The 22882-nt window shown below is 34.9% G+C and overlaps 1 protein-coding gene across 1 annotated transcript; it reads right to left on the bottom strand.

The window, feature by feature from the left end:
* Positions 1-12400: 12400 nt before the first annotated feature.
* On the bottom strand, positions 12401-14178 carry LOC131029710 (clavaminate synthase-like protein At3g21360). Its single transcript, XM_057960325.2, has 3 exons — positions 13575-14178; positions 13215-13468; positions 12401-12969 (listed from the first exon to the last, which is right to left on the bottom strand). The coding sequence occupies exons 1-3, from the start codon at positions 13965-13967 to the stop codon at positions 12624-12626; spliced, it is 993 nt and encodes a 330-aa protein (XP_057816308.2). The 5' UTR covers positions 13968-14178; the 3' UTR covers positions 12401-12623.
* Between the last annotated feature and the right edge of the window lie 8704 nt (positions 14179-22882).

Below are 22882 nucleotides of genomic sequence, written 5' to 3'. Positions count from 1 at the left end.
TTCAAAAATTAATAATCAAATTTAGAGTAAACTAGATAGTCGCGTTTCTTGTGAAAGAAGGCATGATAGAAGAGCTCTTGTAGGAAGAGAAAAAGTGATCTAAGGAGTTGTGTGAATGGGATATTTAAGAAGGGATTTTATAGAAATAGAAATCACATGTTGACTAGATTCAAGAAAGGGATAGAAATACCTATTTCTCATAACTTGGTGAAATAGTGTAAAAGGAACAATACCATTTATTTTATTAAGTTTACCAAGGAAATGAATTGAACTCCTTTCAAGATATTTTGATGAAAGTAGTTCAACATCTTTCCTTCTTTTTTTCTCTAAACAAAATGTTCAACATCTTGAGCAAGAGAGTCTTGTACGTGATTGCATTCCCTCCTTGGTGTCAAAATAGGTGAACAAATCTCTCTTAGAACCCATCTCCATCGAGGAATTGAGGAAGGTTGTTTTTCAAGTGAAAAAAGGTAATGCTCCTAGACCTGATGGATTTCTTGTAAAAAAAAAATTAGGAGTTTCCCAAGACTCTTTAAAATGATCTTCTTGAGGTTGTTAGATATCACATAAAAAATAAACAAATGCTCAGGCATTAATGCTACTTTTCTTTCTCTTGTCCCCTAAAAAAGGAACTAATTCTTTACATGTATTTTATCCTATACTCTTTGTAATTTTCCTTACAAGATTATTACCAGAATTATTGTCGGTTCTCTTAAAAACTATTTGGCTTACCTAATTTCTCTTGAGCAAGTGAGACTTGTTAAAGGGAAATAAATTTTAAATGGTGTTGTTGTGGTTGCTAAAACCATCCACTCTTGTTTGATTCTAAGGAGAAATATATGTTCATTAAGCTTGACATGTCCAAAGCCTATGATAGAGTTAGATGGCCATTCATTCAACACATATTACTAGCTTTTGGGTTTTTCTCTAAGTGTATTGAATGGGTGATGAGATGTGTTACCTTAACTTCATTTTTTGTTTTGATTAATGGTGCTCCTACTAACCTCTTCCTTGCTTCTTGAGGACTTAGACGCATTGATCCCTTATCTCATTATCTATTTATTCTTGTAGCAAAAGGACTTGGTATGATTAATAATCTTCATTGGAGGAAGGTTTTGGATAAATTTTGTTTAAGGATTAACCATTGGACCTCTCAATGGTTATACTTGGCTAGAATATTAACTCTTTTCAACTTTGTTATGCAAAATCCTCAAATTTACATGTTCCTCATTTTTTCTGCTGCAAAAAGATTCCTTACAGAATTTTATTCTCTGTCCAGACAATTCTTATGGGCAAGAAGGTTTGATCACAAAAACTGGAGCCTTGTGAGATGGGATCAAGTTTGCAAACCAAAAGGAAATGGAAAACTTGGGATTAGGACTTCTGAACTTAATTACCAAGCTTTAATTACCGAATTATATTTGATGATGGTGCAAATATCCATATCAACCATGGGAAATAATTTGTAATCAAAGTATTTAGGAGGGGTGGAGGATAAGGATATTCCATTGATGGACTTAATGTGAAAAGGATCCACGATTTGGAATACAATTAAGAGAGATGCCTCTCTTATTAAGCAAGGCCTTTTTTGGATCATTAACAATGGTGATAGTTCTTTGTTCTATATAGATTCATGGAATAATAACCCTCTAATCCTTTCCTCTTTCCCATGTCTTCAATCCTTGAGTAAAATATTTATAGAGGCAAGATGGACAATGAAAGGAAGTTAAGGCAAAAGAATAAATCCCTACACTAATATTGGGAAAAGAGTAATGCAAAAACTTTTCATATATTTATAAATACAAAAACTCAATATAAATAACCTTAAATAGCATGCATACCAAAACACAATGATTTATGTGGGAAAATCCTTTCAAGAGAAAAACCCCATAATCCAAAATCCACACAATATATTATTCAAAAATCAACATGATGTTATACTTTAATTGTAGAGAAAGCTTCTCACAAGAGTATCACCAACAAACATCCAAAGGCAACTCAACAACTATTAGACTCTCAAAATACATCACAATTCATAGCCATAATGCAATGCCCTCATAAAATAGGGTTGCCTTCTAGGGCAAGCAAAACACACATGATATCCATCGTAACTTTTTATAATCAATAGTAACATTTTATAATCACAAGGCTAAGATACTATTTTCCTAACAGTCAAGGGTTGTTGATTTTAAGTACTCTACTACTTATGGAAAACTTCAATCTATATTTGGAAAGATCCCTTGTACCAGCCTAGGGGAGGCTCTATAGAGGATATAAATATCCTTGCCACTATTCTTCAAAATTGTACTTAGTGTCCTTTGGAGGATTCAAATATTCTATTTTGTGGTCCTAACAATAAGGGAATTTATTATATTACTCTTAGGTGTTAAGCTTTACAACAACAGAGAGGGAATGGTTTTTTCCCATGGTAGAAGAAGGCTTAGGATAAAATTAGTTGGCAAAAATGTAACCTATTCTTGTGGCTACTAATTCTAAATAAATGCCTAACTTGGGAGACATAAAGAAAAGGGGCTTTAAGGGACCTTCCATTTGTGTCCTTTGTAGTAATAGTGAAGAATTAACTAATCACCTATTTTTTCAATATCCCTTATCTACAACAATTTGGAGATTATGGTGGAGTACTTGGAATAGATTTGGACATTTGGCTACATCTTTGTCAAAATTTTGTGATAATATGGGCCAACCTCCAATTTTAGCTTCCTTTCTCAAGGTGGTTAGGACAATCAATCCTTTCTTTATCCTTTAGCGAATCTAGCTAGAGCGAAACAAATAAACATTTCAAGGATGTCAAAATGCAACTATGCAAATTTGGCATAAGGTTAAAGGCATGCTAAAGAAACTATTGAGACCAAGTTTGGTATTGATGAACTTCTATCTTCCTCGAATGGTTGTTTTGCTAAACTCTTGGATTTTGACCCATGTGGTACCTCTCAAAGTAAGCCTAGTCATAAAAGGCAACCTATTTATAGAGTAGATAGTTTAGTAAGTGGTCTTCTCCTCCCAATGGCTTTGATGGTTTTGCTTGAGGCAATCTAGGTGAAATTGGGATTGGTGGAATCAATTGAAAATATAACTTAGGCTCTATCCACTTCCTTTTTATACTTACATAGGTTTGCATACAAATAATCAAATGGAAGCTTTGGCAATTTTTAAAGCTCTAGAGAAAGCAAGTGAACTTGGGCGGAATGAAATCATTTGTGATTTGCATTGTATGATTTGGGTTTCATTGTTGAATTTTTTTTTGTGAGAATCCTCATGGAGATTGGCTCAGATAGCTAGGCAAGTTCTTCATATAGCCATAAGTATAATATCATTTGTTCCCAGAGAGTGGAATAAGGTGGCAAACCATCTAACTAAATGGGCTTCATAGAAGATAGGTAATTGGAATGATATATATTGGGAAGGATTAGCCCATTAGAAATCCAATCAAATTCTACAACTTATCCAAAATGATTAGCTAGGATAATTTGCACGTGTTGATCAAGGAGAGAGTTAGTAAGGATGGTTTGTTTTACTGTTATTGTGTGTAAGATTGAGTGGTATTACAAGAAACCTAGGGGCTTTTCATTTATTTTATTTTTTGTTTTGATAGCTATGGCTAATTGGAAATTCATTCAATACTATATGTATCTTTGAATAAAAAGTTTATTTTTACCCTCAAATTAAAATATAAAAACATGTATGAGATATTAGTAATTGTCAAGACCAATTGTATGTTAATAATATTTAATATTATATTCTCTGTCATCCATCTGAAACTAAAAATGAGGAGCTCTGCACATCAACATCTCGGCGATCTTCTTCCACACCAAGGCAGGAACGGCGACATGGTTGGCAAGCCTCCATCCGGGAGGGAAGCACCTTCACATAACCACCCGTGGCAAAAACGCAAAAACGCTAGCAGGGCAGAGAAGAGGGAGGCTAGGGCTTCTCTGGAAAGCATGTGGGTGATCCCCATCACCTCTCGAATCCCCGACTGTGCCACCAAAGCAAATAGCATACCATTGGGTTTTCAAACAAATTATTCAATCCCTGGACATCCCCTTCGAAAGCCTCAGCAGTATTCCCGTCCACATAACTATAGAGCGAAGGGTTACAAAAGACCCGTAAAGGATGGAGGAAGGGCATTGCCATATCATGGCCCCAAATTAGCCAATTCAAGCCTAGTCTCGAAGTTGGGGGACTCACTCCATCATACGGAAAGGAGAGAAGGTGCCCTAGCAGCGACAAAACCCGACTAGGAGTTCATCAAAATTTCGAACCCTAGAGAAGCCATGGATTTATATAAATATTGCAGAGGGCACGGGCTCTTTGCGAAATGGGGAGGGAATAATCAGCCACTCGCCGGAATAGTGGAATGGTGGAAAACTACATTCCATGGCCAGGTAAGTATCACAACCCTAGCAACTAATTTTATATACATTGAATGCTACAAAAAAAATTTGAAGGCCAAACTATTGCATGAAGAATATGTTTTTTACAAAGGTGCAAATTTCAATTTCATTGATTGGCAACCTAAATTCGACGCTAATGGATATGAATTTAAAAGGGTATCAAAATGGATTGAAATCCCCAATGTTCTTGTAGAATTAATGCATGCTAAAATTCTTATAGAAATTGGGGATAAATTGGGCAAATTCATAGTCGTAGAGAAAAATTGGTCGAATAAATCTGGCATAAAACTGCTAATAGAAGTAAACAAGGGCATGGAAGACTTGAAAAACATAATCCAAGAAACAATAGATGGCAGCTACATTCTAAAATCGGTATGGTATACTGGCCTGGTAGCAGAAGATTTAGCTTTCTGCAAAAGGCCAAACCCTAATCTGCAAAAGCCACAGGAAATAGTAAATGACATCCATAGAGCTTCAAATGATAAGATAAACATCCAATTTAATAATGACAAGGGCAACTTCATTATAAACATTGTTCAGTAAGAGAATGATAATATCCCAACCCCACCTCCTTTCCCAGTCTTGAGTAGCAGTCCAGACAGAGCCGATAACAACAAAGAAACTCAGGATTATGATAATGGGGACCGAACCCAAGTAACACTAAACAATGTTATAGAAAATTTAATGGGGAAACTAGTTGAAGAATTTGTCGGAGGTACTCATTGATACTCCGACAAATAGAGCAAATAATGTCAACATCTCCAATATAGAACAGGTTCAACCCCCCCCCCCCCAAAAAAACCCCCTCACTGATCACCAACCGAACTGAGGTGGCCCAAGAGGATACAAACACAGCCCCTCCCACTTTGGAGGAATCCCCTGTTGTGGAAGGATTGAATACAAATGAGGAAAGAGAATTCATTATCAATGAACTACTCAATATGCAGGAAGCAGAAAAGAACATAGTATTAGACAATACCTCAACCCACAAAACAAAGGTATCCTCTAGATGGGAGGTGAAAAATTAACTCCTGATTGTGGCAAATCCATGAGCAACAAAAGAGGTCAGAAGTCTTTTTTAGACAAAAGGAAGATGGACGGGGATGCGGAGGGGCAGGCCAAAATCACAACACTATTGGGGCAAGGAAAATCTCCCCTCCCCCTCGTAGAGGTATAAACATACTTACATGGAATGTTAGGGGCTTGGGAGCCCCTAACAAACAAATACTGATTAAGTGAAGCATACTAAAATTTGCTTTGGACCTAGTTATGATACAAGAAACAAAACTAGGCAAGACTGATATGAACAATTTTAGTAGAAAATTCACCCAATGGGATATGGAAGTGGTGGAGTCTATAGGGGCATCGGGGGGACTGGGTCTAATGTGGAGAAAAAATGTAGTTACATTCACATGTCAAACCAAGATGCAAAATTGGATGGCTTAAGTTTATTATTATTAATGTTTATGGCCCAATTCCAACAAATAAAAAGAGATTAATGTGGCAGGAAATTGAACACTACTTAAATACTCAGGATGAGAAACACATCATCATAGGCGGTGATTTCAACAACATCTTATACTCATCTGATAAAATCGGTGGTATAAAAACCATTAGACAACCACAAAGAGACTTCACAAACTGGATAAATAACAATAACTTACTTGAAATCAGAATTGAGACGGGTTTTCACACATAGAATAACAGAAGAAAAGATTTCTCCAACATTGCAAAAACACTTGATCGATTTTTTTTAAAGGAGATCTAACCGATCTTAAAACAAAACTAAAAACTACAGTATTACCATGGTCGGGCTCTAATCACTACCCGGTACTTTTAGAACTTATGGGGGAAACAAAGCAAACTGGGTGTTCCTTCAAGTTCGAAAGAATGTGGTTTACACATGAAGACTTCCTCCCCAACATACAAAAATGACGGAAGGAGAGTGTCTTTGTAGGATCAAAAATGTATTGTCTGGTATCCAAGCTGAAAGAGATTAAGCATAAATTATTAGATTGGAACAAAAATAAATTTAAAAACATCTTTGAGGAGAAGTCAAGAATTGAGAAAGTGTTGGAGACAATAAACATTGATGTGATGCAAAACGGGATGACCTCTGAAACATACGAGGCTGAGAAAATGCTTTTATGTGAATATGAAGGCATTCTAGCCAAAGAAGAGATATACTGGAAACTGAAATCTTGAGAGCCATGGTTAGAAGATGGAGATAGAAACACCAAATTTTTTCACAACAGTGTCGAAATGAAAAGAGCAGCAAATAAGATTACTCAAATTACCAATGACAGTGATCAGATCATTACGGATCAAGATCTAATCGCAAAAGATGCAACCAAGTATTTTGAAAATATCCTCAACAACTGGGAACACTCAAACCTCCCTAACAATAGAATCTTATTAAATAACATACCCAAACTGATAACAACGGGTGATAATAAAATGTTAAACTCTAATATCACCCATGAAGAAGTTAAAACGGCTTTGGCACAATTTCAGGGAGACAAAGCCCCTGGACCGGATGGCTTCCCTACTAGTATTTTTCAAAAATGTTGGCACATCTTAGGGGACGAGGTTACAAATGCCTTGGAATCCGCCCGCAATGCAGGGAAATTTCTAAAAGAGATCAATAACACCTTTTTGGCCTTAATTCCAAAAAGGAGAATCCCTCAAAGTGGGAAGAATTCAGACCCATTTCTCTATGTAACATGACTTATAAACTACTAGCTAAAGTCATGGCCAATAGACTAAAAAAATTACTGCCCGCCATAATATCAGAAGAACAAACAGGCTTTGTACCCAATAGATCAATTCTGGATGGAATTATTATTGTACAGGAAGCCATTCACTCCTGTCAGTCCCAAGGGCAACCTAATATGCTGATAAAATTAGACGTCAAAAAGGCTTATGACAAAGTGGATTGGTATTTCCTTTGTAGTTGCATGAAGGCCTTTGGCTTTAACAAACAATGGATCAATTGGGTTTACTTTTGCATATCAAACCCTAGATTCTCTATCTTACTAAACGGAAAACTAGAAGGCTTCTTTGAAGTATGTAGGGGACTCAAACAGGGTGACGCTTTATCCCCATTTTTATTTATAATTATGTCTGAAGCCTTAGGTAGAAGCCTGGATGCATCACGGAGGTTTAAAAAAAGACGGGGATTCAAATCATTGGTGGGGTAGAACCATGTACCCACCAACAGTTTGTTGACAACACAATGATTCTGGGGAAAGGATAGCTAAAAGAAGCCAAGGAAGTTAGGAATATATTACAATCTTATGGGCTGGCTTCAGGAGAGATGGTAAACAAGGAGCAAATCAGAAATATTCTTCTTTAATATGGAAGCACAGGAGGAATATAGGATAGCTTCATATCTAGGATACAAAATAGGTCATCTACCAATCTCGTATTTGGGGATGCCTCTAGACAAAGGTATCAGAACCAATAAACTTTGGGATCCCCTGATTGAAAAAGTAAGGAAGAAGCTGTCATCTTGGAAAGCCTTATGGCTGACAGGGGCAGGAAGATTAACCCTCATAAAAACAGTATTAGCAGCAATGCCTATTTATCTTCTATCATGTATTCCACTTCCAAAAGGGGCATATAAGAAACTAACTCAAATAATTAGAAATTTCTATTGGAATGGTGCAGAGGATAAAAACAAAATGAAACTAATATCATGGGAAAAGATATGTCGAGAAAAGAGTGATGGAGGCACGGGAATAAGAAAATTACTATGGCAAAATAAAGCATTAGGGGCAAAATTGGCATGGAGAATGTACACATCCTCAGAAGCCAAATGGGCTAGAATCCTTAGGAGCAAATACATATCACAAAATCAGAGAGAGGCAGTATTTAGGGAAACAAATCCACCCAAAGGATCTAGAATCTGGAACTTTATAAAAGAAAGCCGACCGCTCATACCAAACCACCTATCCTGGGATATTCACGATGTTCTAGGAAGATTCCTGGGGGGGGGTTACGCCTCAATAGACAGTCTAATGAACACAACCGGCATAAAAGACCAAATGAAATCTTTATGGGGTAATCATGTAAGGGATTATATGACATTGGCACCAGAATCGACAATGGGATGGAAATGGAAAAACATGCTCCCATTCTTGGTGGACAACAATGACCGAGAATTGGTGCAAATTCTTGAGGGCAGATTAATAGCACTCAAACATGGGCCAGATGAGCTTATATGGTCGAGATCAAAGGATGGACAATACAACTGCAAAGATGGTTTTAGAACCATATATGATGATGCAAACAATAACAAGGACTATATCCCTAACACAATATGTTGGGACAAATTCGATCTCCCAAAAGCTGGCTTCTTTGCATGGGCGGCATTTCAAGGGAAGGTCCTAACCGCGAAGCAATTTAAACTTAGAGGTTATGAAGGACCCTCAATTTGTTTCTTATGCAAGAAAGATGAGGAAACAAATGATCACATATTCACAACCTGTAACTATGCACAGAAATGTTGGTATTGGTTGATGGCACAACTAGGTTGGTCAAGTGCCCTCATCCCTTACCTAAAGGATTGGCACAGAAGTTGGCCAATCATCGAAAGGAACAGCATCTTCCACAATTTATGGATATGCAGCCCAGTAATAGTAATCTGGGAGATCTGGAAGGAGAGGAACAAGAGAATCTTCCAAGAGACAGAAATGAAGGTAGAAAATTTGATAGCAAAAATAGAAGCCTCCATCACAGAAACCTCCAATAATAGGAATACGACCATTCCACAACATGACAAGACATTTACAGATTGGGATAACTACATCAGAAAGCAATGGAAGGGGATTAAAATCCCTCCTTTCTTTGGGAAGGGGAATAGAGACAAGACCGATGGTAGAAAAGCATGCAAATGGGTTCCCCCAGAGATTGGATGGTGCAAACTCAATTTTGATGGAGCATCCAGAGGCAATCCAGGGGAGGCAGGGGCAGGATGTATAATACACTCACATGAAGGGATATGTATTGGATCGAGATCTCGATATCTAGGGCATTGCACTAACAATAAGGCAGAATTGTTGAGCTTAATAGAGGGTTTAAACCTATGCAAACAATTAAAAATATCCAAATTGGAAATAGAAGGGGACTCAACCATCATAGTTAATGCAATAAGGACCGAGACAATGCCAAACTGGGAGCTCAGAAGTTTATTGGATAGAGCCCTTTCTCTAATAGAAAGCTTCTCATATTACACACTCAATCACATATATAGGGAAGCTAACACATTGGCAAATAAGCTAGCCAATTTAGGGGCAGATGGAACAAATAGAACCACATCATTAACATACAGGCAATCAGACCAGGATACTCATAGGCAGACAGAGATTTAGACATAATCCTAAAAACAACACACTCACAGCACATTCACACACATATTGGAAGGTATACATATGGATATGCACAGATAGCGATAGATATGTACGTATATATTTGTATTTATATAATTATATGGTAGCAGATACATATATAGATGCACGTATACATATATAACTGTATATATAGATACACACGGACACATATACAAATATATGCGCATATAATCATATATACACCTATAAATAGTATTCTTAGAGCAGAGCAAACAAATATACACAAAGTATGTTGGTATGCATATAGGGATACAAATATATGCATATATACAAAACAACATACAATGACAAGACAGAATAGGGTTGGAACTTTCACAAATGTGACAGAAATGCTCACATGTACACATATAACAGGAGTATATATATATATATAGGTGCATATGTGTATACATAAGTATATAAATATATATGCATATAGGCATATATACATAGGGATCTCTCTATGTAGATTGTTGGGTTTCGGCATAGCTCCAAATATGTTCCTCCGATGGTTAAAAGATATTCCTATGAGTCCTCCTTGTAGTCTGCATCTCATTTTGTACATTGGGTCACATTATTGGGTATCGGAACAACTCATTTTATGCTTCTCCAATGACCCGATGACATCGCCCTCATACTTGTGCATCTTTTACCTCTCCGGTCTATCGGCATACGCTTCCCCGATGAAACCTCCTTCTTGTTCATCGAGCTCCAACTTGTATGTCTTTAGGTCTATCAGCTTATGCTCCCCCGATAAGGTTTCCTTCCTAACAACTACCTCGGCTTCTTCATCAAGTATCAGCGTAGCGGAAAAGTCTTCTTCTGAATAGTCGATGTCATCCCGATGACATCACCTTGGTGCTCTTTTAGTCACTTCTTTCGATATTGGCTATCCCGATGAAACCTCATGATATTCATCCTATCGGGTATCGAGGTAGCTATCTCCTACACTATCCGATGTCCCGATGACTTCAAAACATCCACTCCGCATTCTCCTTCATCGGTGTAATTCATTCTAATAACCTCCTTCTCTGTGCTCAGCTTGTCTTCCTCATCGGGTATCGACATAACCTGAAACACCTCTCCCCGATGACTCACCTTAGGTATCGCATCATTGGAGTAAGTCCAGTCGATAACACTGCCTTTGTCACCTAGTCCATCGGGTATCGGGGCAACATAAGATGATGCTTTCCAATGACCCAATGACATCGCCAACAAGTGACCGTTTCATCCGATATCGACATAGGGTCTGCCGACAACCTCATCGAGTATCAGGGTAACTTCTTCTCCGTGATGTCGATAGTGAACACTATGCCGATGACTGTCATGATATCGGTGTAGCTCTTCCCGAGAGATTACCAACTCGCCAAACTTCTTCTTACCGATTGCACCCTGAGAAAACGCCATCGGGCCCATCGATAGAAGGCTTTCTTTCACAAATAACCATGCTAATGGACTTCTAAAGCACCAAAAGCATTCATGAATGCACTCATGACCCTGCTTCTATGATGAATTATTATCAATCCTTTGTTGGCCAGTGTTTATACCCCTAATATTATTGTAGACTGGGTAATCTTTCATAGTATAGCCAACAATTTCTGATGTTGACTTAATATGAAAGAAACCTAGGCTATAATAACAATAGGGTTAAGTATGCAAAGATAATATTGGCTCTTCTTCTTTGGCACTAACACTTAACAAAGTGGTTTTGCAAAAGGCTTGTTTTGAAAATCTGTTTCTGCAGGATAATCAGAAGATGGCAAATATGGCAACAGTGAACTAGGAAATTTGGCAAAAGTGAACTAGGATGCTACCTATGAAGGGATTTTTTATCAGCCAGAATGCAGAATTTGTAAAAGATGGCAACAGTGAACTAGGATGCTACCTATGAAGGGCTTTTGATCAGCCAGAATGCAAAATTTGTAAAAGATTATATGTAAATCATTAAAAGTTAGTAGTCAATAACTGGACCTATGGTCCCAGGCAAGGCCGGAGATTTTCTCTTCTCTGCTCTTTCCTATCAGCGCCCGCACTGAGCGGAGGTTGTAATAAAATTTATTAATAAAATATGACTTTGGCCTTTTACCGAACAAAAAAATAATAATATTTAATATTATAATTAAAATTTAAGCTCTATTAAAAAGATTAACCTGTTGAAATGACTATTATATGATGTTATCCACCTCAAAAATTAATGAATTATAAATATTATATAATATTCCTATTATGTAATGCAAAGTTTATAAAACATCAAAGAAAACAACTCTTTTAAATACACATATCAAATAACCCAATACCTTAAGACCCTTTAAAAAATCCCTTTCAAACATAAACATGCATCTAAATTAACTAACTCTATAAAGACCTCCTTAAGATAGAAAGGAAAGGGAAGAAGTTGAAAAGACCAATTCCTCCATTCCCAGTCTTGGGGAAGATATCTGTTAAATTCATGGTTACTACAGAGTGTCAAAACACTTTTTAAAACAGTGGGCCAGCGAAGATTTGAACTTAAATTTTGCAATTCATTTTGCAAATCTTGATCTTTATATTGCAAAATGAATCTAGATTTATGACACCTAATGTACTGGATGGCAATGAAGAGTTTGAACAGTAAGTTAGTGACAATGAAATATCCTTACATACCATAAAAATCCAGAGGATGCAATTTGGCGAACTATAGATGATTCACAATGCTTATCTTTGAGTTTTGAGTCTGATTCTTAAAAGAACCGGACATATTTGTCACAAATTGCTTATCTCACTGCTATGGCAATCCCCACAAGCCTAACTAGGTAAATATCCAGAGTATTTAAGTCTACTACTTACAGAAGGCAGCAAGAATTGTTCTGGGTGGTTTGGAGGGCCTCCTTGAATGCTGTACATATCTATTGTCAATCACAACCACATCACCCACTTGCCAATCTATATCCACACATTCCTCCTCAGCTATTTGCTTGCACTTTTCAATTGCCTCTGGAGGGATCTCAGACCCATCTCCCAGAATCACAATATTAGAGTGTGTACTCCCAAATGCTAACAGATTGAACCAGGCTTTCTTACTCTCATTTCCATCAAAAGTTCTGATGGAGGTAAGAGGTCCCATCTTAAGGATCATTCGGCTGCCTTCCCAGGTGACCTTCCAGTTGAAATCACGCTCTGCAAACCTGAAAACAAAAAAATTACATTTTTTATTTTTCAAAGATAGTACATGATGAATTTGAACAGGTATATCATCAACCACATTAGATAGTAGATGAAAAATTTGAAAAATTTGAACAGGATATATCAATTTTTATGTACTGGTGATAGATCATCCAATATGATCCAATATTGATAAAAAAAATTCACACAATCTAATCCAAAAAGAAATAAACATCAAGATATATCATCGTCAATAAACCCTACTTACCTTTCTGCCTCTTCTTTATCCTCAGTTCGAAAAAGGGTTTTCCAACTCTTCAACAGAAAGGTGGGGTCATCCTCCTCTTTCTCGGGATGAACGGATGAGTAAAGCAGCCCCTCTTTTGCCAACTTTGCCACTAATTCTGGAAATTCCTGTTCCATCCTCTGGGTAATCTTATGGCTCAACACAATTGCACTCTGTCCACCTTCAGGTGGGGCAATCTCACAGAAGAAGAGTAATTTGGCGGGAAAGTCCTCAAACTAGACAAGCAGAAAACCAAGAATAATCAGGATAAATCACGCACTAAGAATCTTCAGGAGAAATCACCCTTTAAAAGAAACTGCAGGGTTTGTGGTACAGATTTACTTTGGACATCTCATGGTGGAAATGGATTGGTAGATGCAGAGCAGCCTCGCTTGCAGTGAAAACTCTTCCATGTACCCTTTTCCTTGCAGCTGCACCCATGTAGGTGTGCTCCTCCCATCCAAGTGCCTCCACCACTTCATTAAAATCAGAGGCAGTTTTGAGCGGAAATCCTCGGAAAAGCAATGCCCCCACCTCTTTCAGCTGATTGTCAATCCACTCTCTATTGTTGCGGATGGTATTCGGAAAGCAGGGGAGGCTCATTTTACCTTCATTGGAGGCAGGGGGCAGCAGAACCAGTGGGAAAAGTATGCTTTCATGGCTGCCATTGTCTGTAACTACTCGTTGATTGGGGATCGTCCCTTGTTGAAAAGGACATTTCTGCAACTTTTCCATAATGGGTGTTGTAAATTACCCCCTTTCCCTCCTAACACAAGTTACAGATGCCCTCCCAATGGTATGAAAGCCTCCCAGTTCTGTGCTCTGCTGGTTACAATGTTAAAGACACTGACCTAAAAGCCTGAAAGCATATAATTATTTAGATGACCTGATAAGAGGACTGGATCGAGCAGTTTATAATAATGTCCTGCAGATAAAGCAGTTTATAGGATTCAAATATGAAAACAACTCAATGACAGCTAAATAACCAACCAATCAACAAAGCCACAAACAAACAAACAAACATGAGGGCCCACTAATCTGTCATGTAATTGACAAAGAAAAACAAAACAAAATTATTTATTTTTTACACAGTTGGCCTGGCAAGCATAGTGATCGTACACAATCCCTCAAAAATGCTGATAGTGCGGTTAAGGACAAGTTCTCACCACTTGAGATGTGTCACAAGCAGATGGATGATATCTAAAGAGGAGTGGGGAAAAAGGTTGTCTTTTTTGCAATGCAAAGTAGTTGAGACAGAATGGTATTTTATCATGGAATTGTCAGCGTATAGCTACATCCATATGAACTATGAAGACGCCTTGAAAATTAACAAGTTAAGCACATTATTTGAAGATGATAGGTTGGAAAAAACTGCAAATTGTTGATTAACATCCACCATCGAAGAACTGATTTGTAAAAGAAACTACAATTGCTTAACAAGAGTATACCCTAGTGAGGGGTCTTTGTCTTTGTGTTGCATGTGGCATTCTGGTTCTTTTAATTGATGATTCTGATTTTTGTGTACTGATGTCCAACACAACCTTAAAAAGCTTTGTGTCATTGTTGTAGAGGGAAATGCACATTTGACAGTATTTATTAATTAATTGGAAAAAAAAATGCTATAATCTGATTATCTTTTTGTTATCATAATATTTGAGGGATTTTAGGTATGTTAAACAATCTAAGAACTTGTTCATGTAAAACTTTAATAGTAAGTTGTGAAGTAATTACTAGCAATTATATATATGTTGGAAAGTGTTGTATGATAGAATTGCTTATACTATTGCAATAGATTGCACCCAATTTTAATTTTTAATTTTCTTTTCAAATTATTTAGAATCTGTATCTTACTCTTTAAATCTTTTAATGCTTTATTTTAATTATCCTCATGCAATTTGATCATATAAAAAATTTGATAGTAAGTCTAAACTTTTTTTGTATCTCATACATGTTACAAGGTAACTACCACAAATAATTTTTCCACTAGATGGATAACAAAAGAAGATTAAAACAATAATAGAATAATAACATAATATAATATAAAACAATATTAATATAGTCACAAAACTTATAAAATAATAATATAATGTTTAAAATAAAGATATTATAATATTTAAAGTATTATTATTGATAATAATACAATAAAATAATAATCTAATAATTTTAACATTAATAATTTTAATATCCTAATAATACAGTATAAATTATTAATCTCTTCTATTTGTTAATTGTATATGTTTTTTTAATCAACATTTCAAAATTTGTTCCACTACCTAGCAGTTGTTGTATATGTTTTTCTCATCAACATTATAAAATTTGTTGTGTATGTTTTTTTATGTGCATTCCAGATCACATTCAACTGATCTATCATTGGAAAGAGCAAATCTATAAGCAACTCTATTATTCAACATGGACTATGAAAAAATTATTTTATGTTTAAGAGTTTACATAAAATTAATATTTTAATGATATTGTATGTTTTTATTTAAAACTAATAGCATTTAAAAGAAAAATGGATGGTATTTTAGATATTCTCTATGTATTATTTCATGAAATGTGTAAAAGCACATTCAATATTCCTAATTTATATTACACATCTAAAAAAAAGATTCATTTTTGTATTGGAGAATGGTTGAGTTTTTGTGATAAATCTGAAAAGTTATTTAATCCAAAAGAATTTTCTTGAAAATATTGTGTATTGACTTTGCTTTCCATTATTATATTTTATATTTTAGATTGTATATGCAATAGTTATGTTGTACAAATTTATCAAATTTCTTTTTCTCTACAATTTTAAAATATTATTACCATAACTAAAAAAAAAATTTAAAAATAAATTTTACAACATATAATGAATTCTAAAAGAACATTCATCATAGCTACTAAAGGAAACTTGTGCAACATAAATATTAGACCTTGAAACATTCACATAACCTTACTAAAAGCATTTGGCTAAAAAGCAAAGCTCTTTTTTTCAATTAGAAATATAAGATAATCTTATATGATATTGTTTATTAAATTTGAATGACTTAATTTAACAATAAATTCTCTTAAGCAATATGTGTAACATCCATTAAATGAGTGTAGTAAATATTAATTTTTTATATGAATTATTGTAGTAAATATTAATTTTTTATATGAATTATTGTAGACAATCTATTCATTAGGTAAGATTTGTATAATTATAGTGTCACACTTTCATTTGTGGAAGAAAGAAATGAGTATTAATATAAAAGATGTTCTCTAACATGGTAAAATGAATGGATTGACACATACACACTTTTAGTAACATAATCTAATAATTTCGTTGAGAAGTAGAAGGTATTTTCAACAATGTGTCAAATTATGATGTTTATAGCAAGATTCAGTTGCATGGTTTTCAATTCCAAACTATTCACTAGTATTTCATGAGTAGTGGTCCAGCATCAAGACTTCCCACTACATCACCGATTCTAGTACTATTGATTCAAGCACACTTAACCATGGAGTTTCCCAAAGATCAAGCTCAATTAGCTTGCTACCACATTTGTAGTTGAACCCTAATATAATTATCCTAATAATTCCAATGAATAAGTGTCATATTGTAACTAATTCTTCTTGTTGTGACATATTTAAAAGCATATTTGATCATAAATATTTTCACCTAAAATAACATACCCTGTTTTGCCTTAAACCAAGGACTCCTTTGTCAATTCTCATTTAACTAATGAATATATTGGTCTTCTAACTCAATGACTGTTAAATAACCAACCAATCAACAAAGTTGGAAAGTAAACCTAGAGCTGCTACTAATATGTCATGGAGATGACCAAAAAAACTTCGATTTTTTGCATAGTTGGTATGATAAGCATGGTGCCCATTTATAACCCAAAAAAAAATCTTTGTACCATTATTGTAGATGGAGATGCACATTTGGCTGTATTTATTTAATTGAAAATAAAAACATGTTGCATTCTTATTATTTTTTACTAATGTCCAACAGAGCCTAAAAAAATCTCTATATCATTGTTGTAGATGAAGATGCACATTTGACAGTATTTATTAATTAATTAAAAATAAATAAAAAATGTTGTATGATTCATCTTTTTGTTACCATAATATTTGAGGGATTATAGGTGTGTTAAACAATCCAAGAACTTGTCCATGTAAACTTGAGTTGCAAGTTGCAAAGTAATTAATAGCAATTACATTTATGTTGGAGATTGTTGTATAATAGAGTTGCTTTCGAATTTGTTGTGTATGTTTTTTTTATCTACATTTCAAAATTTGTTGTGTGTGTTTTTCTTATTAAGATTCCATATCGTGATCCATTATAGAAAGAGAAAATCCACAAGCAACTCTATTATTTAACATGAATTATGGAAAACTTACATTTTATGTTGAACACTTTACTACATAAAACTGATATTTTTATGGGATTGAATTTTTTATCTATTTAAATCTAATGGCATTTTTAGAAATAAATAAATAAATAAAATTGAGTGTTATTTTAGGTGTTCTCCATGCATAATTTCATGAAATGTTTAAATCAATTTTCAATATTCCTATTTATACCCACACATATTTAAACAAGTAAGAGAGATTCATTTTTATTCTGTTGGAGAATGGTTGAGCTTTATACCTAATAGTGATTTTTTTACAATGTGTTATTTAACCAAAAAAAAAAATCTTGAAAATATAGTGTATTTTTTTTCGTTTTACATTATTCTATTTTATATTTTGGATTGTGTATACAATAGATATGTTGTACAAGTTTATCAAACTTCTTTTTCTCTACAATTTTAAAATATAATTAACATGATAAAAATAATAAGAAAATGTAATTTTATAATAACATAATTAAAATTTTGTCTTCTAAAATAGCATTCATCGTAGATACTAAAAGAAACATTTACAACATAAATATTGGTCCTTGAAACAATCACAAACTTTACTAAAAGCATTTGGATTGAAAGCAGAGCTATTTTCTTCAGTTAGAAATGTAACATAATCTTATACAATATTGTTTACAAAATTTAAAATAACTTAGCTTAACAATAAATTCTCTTAAGAAATATGTGTAACATAGAAAAAAAAAATGGAAAATACCATACTAGGAAAGATGGTCTTATGTTGTTAGATACCCTTCTCTACAATGATTTGAATTTCATGTTCATGGATGTTGCTTTGGGAGGGAACCCTCCTCCTGCGCTTACTATCAATCCCAATGATACTCTTGTGTCGTGTTCTGAGGGTCCTACAACAAGGGCTCTAGTAGTACTTGTTGAGGGCTCGATGGATTCCACCACCATCCCCACGGTGTCTAAAAAGGTGGGACTTGCATGTGCCTCATAGCCTAATGACCAACCCAGGAGCAATGATGATGAGTCCTATGAGACTGAGAGCATATTCCTCCAAAGAGAATCCCGAAACCCAATGGGTGGAAAAATGTGCTCACAAGAGACTTTGTTTCATAATATTCTTGAAGTGACCTTGGGTTAAAATAGAACATGGAACATCTATTGTGCTGCCGAACTTTGTAGTGGATCGTATTATGTTAAAGTACTATTATAGTGGACTTAAATGTAAGTTGCATGCACAATAGTGAGGCAATTACAATAGTATTATTTCATCTAGCTATTGAAAATTATGAAATGTGTGTTTCGTCTCAAACCTTTGCCAAGATAATTTAGTATTCTTTTTTTAGTTGCCACAGGGTATCCCCACGACTCAACCCACCACCCATTTGGGGTGAGCTAAGGCAAGACTAGTTCCTAAGGATGTACCAAGTAGCCCATCTAGCAAGTGCATCAAGCGAAATCCAAACCTCGGAGTCGAACCTGTGACCTATCAAGAGAAAATCCATAGCCCAAGCCAACCTACCCGTGCAGATTGATAATTTAGTATTATTATTTCATATTTGAGTTCTAGATTGTGTGGATTCCCTAAACTTTCTCCATGTGTGATGTTTCACTATCATCTTGCCCATGAAGGGAATGATCAATGGCCATTGGGTGAACTATTAAGGAGCCTATTCAGCTTTGTAGTTAGAGGGGAAATGTTCACATGATACTCTCTTTCCCTCTTTGTTGTAGACACTTCACACATGTGGTTGCTATTATTTACTTAATCTTAATTTTGGATGTACAAGATGTAATTTGATTATTTAAGTATTTTAGATGATATTTAATTATTATAAGTTGCAAATTTAGAATTACAGACATCATTATGTTTGGATGTAGGTCATGATGTAAATTCGGTAGATTAAAAACAAGTTACACCAACATAGCACTAGAGAAAAAAAAATTAACACAAAAACAAAAACTAACAGGAATAGCAATGACACCTAGATGGTCTTTAAGTTGTGGTGGCTCATTAGAGTGTTCCATTCCTCAACTCGCTAGTTCAATTTTTTCGTTCCACACATTCAAGTTGTTCTCCTTGCTATCATTCTTAGTCATTCTAATTTTCAGTTTTTCTTTACTTGTATTTTATTCTTACAATATAGCTATGAAAGTAGTAGAGTACTCCATTTCTCTAGTGATTGATAAGATTTTAACTAGTGTCTCCTTTAACTATTTGATTCTATTTTCCATCTTTTCTCAATTATCTTCTTTGGGTACTTTATTTTTACTAATTCTTTTTTAATCTTTGAACCTATATGTTTTTCCATTATTTTTTGTTGGTCATTATTTTCCCATCTTTCTTTCTATTTTTTTTATTCCCCATCTAGTAGAGTTTTAAGGGGGATCAAAATCTGAAACCAAAGAGATGAAGTTGGCCTCACATCCTTCATCTCGGTCTAAGCTTTTGGTGGAGTTGGAAATGTACTATATAGAAGACAGCCTCAAGACATTTGTAGATCCAGTCCAAGTTTTCCTTTTTCACCATCCAATCCGGTCCAAGTGTTCCTTTTTCACTATGAATATTGGTGTCTTTAATTTTTCTTTCCATTTTTCGTGTTTTGAGTTGTAGTAGATAGATGTTATTATAAACTTATTGATGATGTATCTAGAATCAAAATTCAATTATGTACATGTGAATTACAAATTAATTTACATTCACGTAATGATTAAATCATAATGAAGAATGAATTTACTTATTTTGTGGAATGAGGTTATTTCTCTTATGTTTTTTAGGAATGCATAGTATAATTGTAATTGTTTTCATTGCTTTTCTTTCAAGACATTCAAGACATTTTTTATATGTTTTAGTGATTATGTACTTTGTGATGTTTAATTCTAGTTGATAAATTGATATCTTAGAATAAAAGACAAGTAATAGATAAGATGAAATTATTATGAAGCAAATTGAGAAAAGATTAGGTCAATACTCACATCCTAGTGAGGGTTACGACAAAGAACCCATGTTTAATTGAGTGGATAATATATTGAGTGATCAAACACAAGAGGAAACCTCATCAAGGCAATTGTCATAGTGTTTGACACTCGTGGTCATGAATTCTTTAATGGGGTTTCCATCGAATCAATAGACTACAACTTATGCTAGTCTATAACTCTCCCCCATAAGGTGAAACGGAGTTATAAGGTGAAATAGTTCCCAACTTCTATCTATTGACAAGTCACTTTACAATATAAGTATTTTCTGTGTTCTTAGAGACCACCCTCATTAAAAACTCATCTAGGAGGTACACCATTTGAAGACAATGGAATACTATATAGCAAGGCAGACTTACTTTGCACTCAAAAAAATCCTTTGGCCCCATCTATGTAAATAAATAAAGTACTAGATCAAGGATTTCTTACAGAATCACCAAGCCAAGCAACAAGAAGCCTAAGCTCTCTATCTATCACCATGGATTTTATGTCTAGAAGTTGCCTATGACACTAGAAGTTGCCTATGACACCACCAAAATAATAATTTGCTTGTAATGGTGTACATGTATTAGAATGGGGTCTTTGAAATCGCAAGTAAGAAAACCATCAATAAGTTAAATATAGCACACCCCTTCTCCAAGTTTGGGTTAATTCAAACCTGTCATTCCTTATGGCTGGCTGCAACACGAGGTTTATATCATGTTTACCATTTCATGTGAGAGATGTTGGATGCTAAACTAAACTGGTCTACAATATTCCTCAAATGAGCAGATAGGAGAAGTTAATTATACACTTTGCACCTTACATACTTCGGATCATAATGTGTACCTCACTTAGCGTGCCTATAATAGATCTTTGCACAATTTATAGACAGTTAATTTTAGATGTCCTGATTTCTAATTAGTTATGACTCTTGACATCACATATCATACAATAAGTACTCAATCAGATCCACCAATGAAAGAAGTGGACAAGGCAATAAGGTGTCAACAGCACATCTACTTAACAAGCTCTCTTGCATTAATAATACAAGTACAAAGAGCACAACATCACACCCCTCTCATTAGTCCAAGGTGTTTAGTAAGTGCTTGTCGCATCTTCAAACTGAATGCTTTGAAGGTCCACACTAGAAGATCAAGCCTATGCATTATGATTTTTACACCATATCGGACATAACTAGAGAGAATGATTGTTATTGCCATACTTGAGTCTTCATTGAGTATTCAATAATCATTTCGAGTCCTATTTTTCACTTTGCTTGAACCAACAAATCGACAACCTTTGGACTTAGCTCCTTAGCATTTGCATGCTAATGTCAAGAGAACCACATCTACTTGCACCTACCAAAGCGCACATCAATTGTTTCAAGTGATCAAAGCAGAGTATATACTAAGTAGTTCAAGTGGTACAAGCTTCAATAACTTCAAGTTTAGTTTCCATAGGCAACCAAAGATGTGATAACGAGCCATTACCCCTAAAGAGGGAGCAAATGATTGAGGCTAGCCATGACAATCTACATTCATTTTGGTCACACAGATAGGCCTATAGCAACCATGGCTACATCCCCTAGTGCCAACATCAAACCACATGACACCAATAACCCATCATGATGACACTCATGCATTCTACACCTTCGTTGGCACCCTGCTTGATTGGAATAAAGTATGCAACACACTAGGTTTTTACATAAGTTTTCAGCTTGAAGCCAAATCTTCCTGCAACATAATGCCACCCTAGACCATGCCGTAATCGTGTGCACCATGTCAACAAATCAATCAATGCGGTGTGCATTTGGAAGTCAAGGATCATAGCAATTGAAGTAACGAACATAAAGCTAGGATCAAAGTTCACACATGCACTGTGTCTTGAATATCAAATCGATCATCCACATAACTCCAGAGAAATCAAACCAATGTCACACCTCAGGAAGCGTAAGCATTTCATTTAAGCCTAGTTGAGATTACAATCGAACCATTTTAAATCAAAATAGTATCTAAAGGTTTATTTCTTTAGTGACATCTCACAACCTTTATTACAATTTTCAATTAGATTGGTAAATTGTTCTTATATTAGAGTTCCATGGGGAATTTGTGGACAATAATTAACAGATCTCATATGAGGCGATTTAATGAATAAATTTCCAACCAATGCAAAATTGTCCTGAAATTGCTTCAGGGACTTATTACACGGTGGAAGAAAGATCACAATTTTTAGTACAATTTTTAAGATTGCCTAATTCAACCTATATTAGTGTTCCATGGGAGTTATTGGGCAATGATTAAAAGATCTGATATGAGGTAGTTATAATGAATAATTTTCCAATCACTGCAAAAC

This window comes from Cryptomeria japonica, chromosome 10 (assembly GCF_030272615.1).
Source record: "Cryptomeria japonica chromosome 10, Sugi_1.0, whole genome shotgun sequence".
Lineage (NCBI taxonomy): Eukaryota > Viridiplantae > Streptophyta > Pinopsida > Cupressales > Cupressaceae > Cryptomeria > Cryptomeria japonica.
The sequence above is the reverse complement of the archived record's forward strand: the minus strand, read 5'-3'. Positions and strand labels throughout refer to the sequence as shown.

What these genes read in the sequence shown, in the direction of transcription:
- LOC131029710 (XM_057960325.2), bottom strand. Translation starts at nt 13,967, where the DNA reads ATGGAAAAGTTGCAGAAATGTCCTTTTCAACAAGGGACGATCCCCAAT. An exon ending in TCCACCATGAGATGTCCAAA is followed by an intron (nt 13,469 to 13,574) that starts GTAAATCTGTAC and finishes CTGCTTGTCTAG; the next exon opens with TTTGAGGACTTTCCCGCCAA. An exon ending in GATAAAGAAGAGGCAGAAAG is followed by an intron (nt 12,970 to 13,214) that starts GTAAGTAGGGTT and finishes TTTTGTTTTCAG; the next exon opens with GTTTGCAGAGCGTGATTTCA.